This window comes from Merops nubicus, unplaced genomic scaffold (genome assembly GCF_000691845.1).
Source record: "Merops nubicus isolate BGI_N331 unplaced genomic scaffold, ASM69184v1 scaffold19866, whole genome shotgun sequence".
NCBI classification, from domain to species: domain Eukaryota; kingdom Metazoa; phylum Chordata; class Aves; order Coraciiformes; family Meropidae; genus Merops; species Merops nubicus.
This window is the reverse complement of record NW_008614621.1, coordinates 6,833-10,933: the sequence shown is the minus strand read 5'-3', so window position 1 is coordinate 10,933 and position 4,101 is coordinate 6,833. Positions and strand designations below refer to the sequence as shown.

Here is a 4,101-nt window from a genome sequence, read left to right as displayed (position 1 = left end):
TGGAGACTCCAGGAAATGGGACGGGTTTGCCCATAAATGAACACAGTGTGGCTACTCCCACTGCATCTTGGCTAGCCAAGAGGGCCAGTGCTCTGGCTAATGCTGCACACATGCACTCCTGCCCCCTCCCCACTGCTGGCACACAGCTCTTCAAATATGGACCACAGGCTTCCCACTGATGACTGTGCTGGGCTTTCTTCATCCATATCTCAGCAATGTCTGCTGGAGAGACAAACTTTGGGGCTCCACAGAGCTCGCAGGGATAGGACAGCCAGGAGTTGTATGCTGAGCAGGGCTTCCCCAACAAAGTCTGTGGTAAGGCTGGAGATCCCCTGCCAACCCCTTAGCAAACATCTGGGCATGCTCCACCACACATGCTCATATTTGAGACCCTGGATCTAGTGTCCAAAGGCATTGGGTTGCTAAAGGACCAACTCATGACCCTAGGACAAACTGAGTGCATTTCAGAAGGAGGGATTACAGAGATTTCCCTGGCTCCCTGCTCCTGAGTCTCCCATGAACATGGTGCCAAGGAGCATAAGGAGTAGTGTACTCATCCAGGGAGGGCAGAAGGCTGCTGCATGCAAGCTAGAATCAGTCCCCTTTCCATCTCCAGACAATAACAGAACTGTTTGTCTTCCATGCACCCATCAGAGGTGTAACCACCAACACAGGCACACCAAAAGGGCACCCTGGCAACACCCACAGCTACCACCACTTGCTTTCCTGCAGGCACCACACACAGTGCAAGGATGCAGAGCACAGCCCAACCTGATGATTATTTCTGCTGCTGTTCTAGGTGATTTCTGAGGCCATGGACTTCATGAGAGAAACTGTACCCAATCCTGACTTGGGTCAGGCAGTCACCAGGCTTTGTGGGATGTCCATCAAAGAGGTAACTCTGCAATAACTTGGCATGCAGGGAGAGTGGGAAACAAGGTGCAGTCTGTCTGGGCTGTGACAGAGCCATAACCTACTGGCTCCCTCAGGGAAGAACTTGGATTTACCTGGGTTTGGGTTTTTTTCCTTATTTTGAGGAAACAGGCTCCACTGATTTACCTTCCTCACAAATCCCAGCTCCTGCTGGTAACACCTGGACTCAGTGAAGTAAAAAGCCACAAGTACCTTTTATGCCTATTAAGGAGTAAAGAGGAAGGGTGTCTGCTCACTCCAGTACCTCACCTTGGCCTTCCCGTGACCCTCCTCTCCTTAAGTGCAAGGAACACATCTGCTCAGACTCCAGGGGCTTCCCATTTCACCTGGGCTTGTGAAGACCAAACCCTGGGGGAGAATCTCTAAGTTCTTTCCCTCAGCTGGTAGCTCATGAGCTCACCCTCATTTGCAGCTACATTGAGCATCCACAGGAACATCCAAATTGGAAAATTTCTACAAGGTTTGCTAATGAGGGAGCAAAGCCCTTCAGCAGCTCCCTAAAAGCTTTCTCTTCTGGATAGATAGAAGGGAAAGATCTTGTTAATGTTCCTATGGAGGGAAAGGCTGCAGCATTAGCTCAACCTAATTAGAGAGCAGCAAATCTAACCAAACAATTCACCTGCAGGGCAACTGTAGGAGGCCTGGCTGCCAGTCCTGCTGCTCCTGGAACTGCCTGGTCTTTACTAAATTGGCAACAAAAGCACCAAGAAATGACACTGGTTGCCAGGCCACAGCCCAGTGGGTGCAGGAAACACTGTTTCAGTCTGCACAGGACACAAACCTCTCCTCCAGTCCCATAGTCCCAGAGCAGGAAAGGAGAAGTTACAGCAGGCCTGAAATTCAGCTCCTGAATATTTACTTCTTTTATTTTTTCCTCACCTTCTTTTGGCAATGACACCAGCTGGTTAAGGAGTCCCAGACAAGCCTGGATACACTTGCTGATTACTGCCTCGTGTCTGCCTTCATCTTTCACCTCAGTACAAAGGGCTACCTGGTTAACTCAGAGGGGGCTGCCTGGGCTGCATTCCAGAAGAAGGTCAGTTACCCACAGTGTGGCACTTCCAGGTATGGGGGACATGGGGCATTGAAGGCACAGTCCCCAGAGCTGCTTACAGCTGGAAACCTTTACTGATACAACTCACACACACTTGTAGCCTGGGTCATTCTGACCCTGCAGCTGTTAATTTTCTCATGAGATTGTTGCAGTTAAGCCTTGCTGGTTTTGCTTTCAGTTTTCTAGCTTCTCTACCAACAACTCTAGTTGGTTTTGCCCAAGTTCCTTAGTTAGGTGCTTTGAACATTGTTACCAGTAGCTTCCCATGGTACCAAAGCCTTCAGATTTTGTGCTGCTCCTCATACCAGCCACTTCGGCCTCATCTCTGATCCCCACAGGGGGAGGGCTGGTTTCAGTAACCAGCCTGTTCCCACTTCAACAAGCCCTCACCAGTTAGGCTTCTCCAGAAAGATGCTTTTGCCAAATGAATTCCCAATTGTGATGAGTGAGAAAACCAGTGTCAGAGAGCTAGAGATTACACCTGTCCCCACTGAAAAACAGATGGGTTAAAACCCTTATCTGGAGCAACACCATCAGCAGGAGTCTCTGCCCAGTAGAGAAGGAAGCATGGCTTGATCACCACTTGATGTTAAGGACAAGCTGCTGACAATATTTCCTGAGCCAAAAGATGCTGCCTTACCTCTCTGCAATCACCTTCATACCCATCAGGGTATAACTGGCTTATAAGGTCTGAAATTGCTTCAGAATCTGGAGCTCCTAAGGAAAGGAGGATTTGATTCTGGTCCTCCCTTTCCCAAAAGAAAAGAAAACCTATTCCCAGACCTCTTCTCAACTCACCAGCAAAGGCCTGGTCTCACTGAGCAGAACCACAGCAGTTCAGTCAGCCACGTGGTGACCACCAGACCAAGGCAGGGTAATGAGGTAGGTCCAGAGTCCATCCAGGGAGCCCAGCCTGGAAATTCAGAGACAAGAAACCTACATCATACATCTGAGGTTCAACCAGACAACAGGGCCAGAGACAGAACTACCCATGAGGTAGACTTGAGGTCCTCCTGGGAAAGCCACTCAGTAAGCAGGAGAAGCACAATCCTACAGCACAGGTCAGGAAAGAGGTGACTGCTCAGGCCAGAGCTTAAATGGAAGTGCCAGGTGAGACTGGTCAGGGCAATGGAGACCTATTAATGTACTCAGGGCTCCTCATTTCCAGCCTAATCATTGGGTCAGCCTCAAATAAAGTGTATGAGGCCTTGGGCTTGTGCACAGAAACACATCAGGGGCCCAGACTGACCCCTTCTCCTTTTTATTCCAATAGATGGCCAGTACATCATCTGGCTGGACTCTTGGGTACCTGCTGAGTCTGACCAACACCATGCCCCAGGACAGCCCAAGCTTCCTCAAGGGGATAGAACCAGGGATCTGGTCTTTGCTCCTCATCCTCTTCGTCGTGCTGCTCACCGGCTCCTTCATGCGCATCTCGTACCGAGTGATGGTGAAGGAAAACAGCTTCAGCAACAGGAACAGCAGTGTTTTTGATGACAACTGAGTTACTCTGGGACTCCAGACTCTTGCCAGAGGGTAGTGAATGGAGTACATACAGAAATCACCCAGGTGTAAGTCACTGGAGGATACAAGTGATTTTCCTGCAGGACTCCAGAGCCTTATTGCGACTTGCACTATTCAACTGTGAGACAGGGGACCCTGCTCTGCAGGAGACCTGTGATTCCTGCTGGATGGCAAGCTACTTCCTCTCCAGATGAGAGCAGCCTGCACAGATCTTGCTTGGGCTGCAGCTGAGATGACTTATGTCAGCCTAATGACAGGATGCCTCTGAGCAGGCAGGCCCCGAGCTGTCGTAAAGAGAATGTTGAATAATAGTGTCTAATCAGGAGAGGTGGTGTCTGAGAAAAGGGCCCTGTCCTCTTCTGGGCCCACAAGAGATGGTACATGCAGTATTGCCACCAGTGAAGACTGGAAGGGTGTTAAAACATAGAATGTAACAGCCAGCCTGCTTCCAGTTCTAGGGAAGAAAGTATCTTCTGCCCACTGCTACTGAAGTGTGTGTTCTTCCATCTCAGTGACATCCATGTGTCCCTTCCAGCACATGCTCCTGCTGACCACAAACCCTTCAGAAGCAATGCTCTTCAGTCTGGGTC

The 4,101-nt window shown here is 50.0% G+C and overlaps 1 protein-coding gene across 1 annotated transcript in view; it reads left to right on the top strand.

The window, feature by feature from the left end:
* The window catches only part of LOC103774866 (ectonucleoside triphosphate diphosphohydrolase 2-like), an 11,298-nt gene extending 7,807 nt beyond the window's left edge, over nucleotides 1-3,491 (top strand). The window contains exons 7-9 of the mRNA XM_008942301.1: nucleotides 800-895; nucleotides 1,835-1,969; nucleotides 3,261-3,491. Of these exons, the coding sequence (XP_008940549.1) occupies nucleotides 800-895; nucleotides 1,835-1,969; nucleotides 3,261-3,491 (462 nt within the window). The remainder of the gene's footprint in view (nucleotides 1-799; nucleotides 896-1,834; nucleotides 1,970-3,260) is intronic.
* Nucleotides 3,492-4,101: the final 610 nt, after the last annotated feature.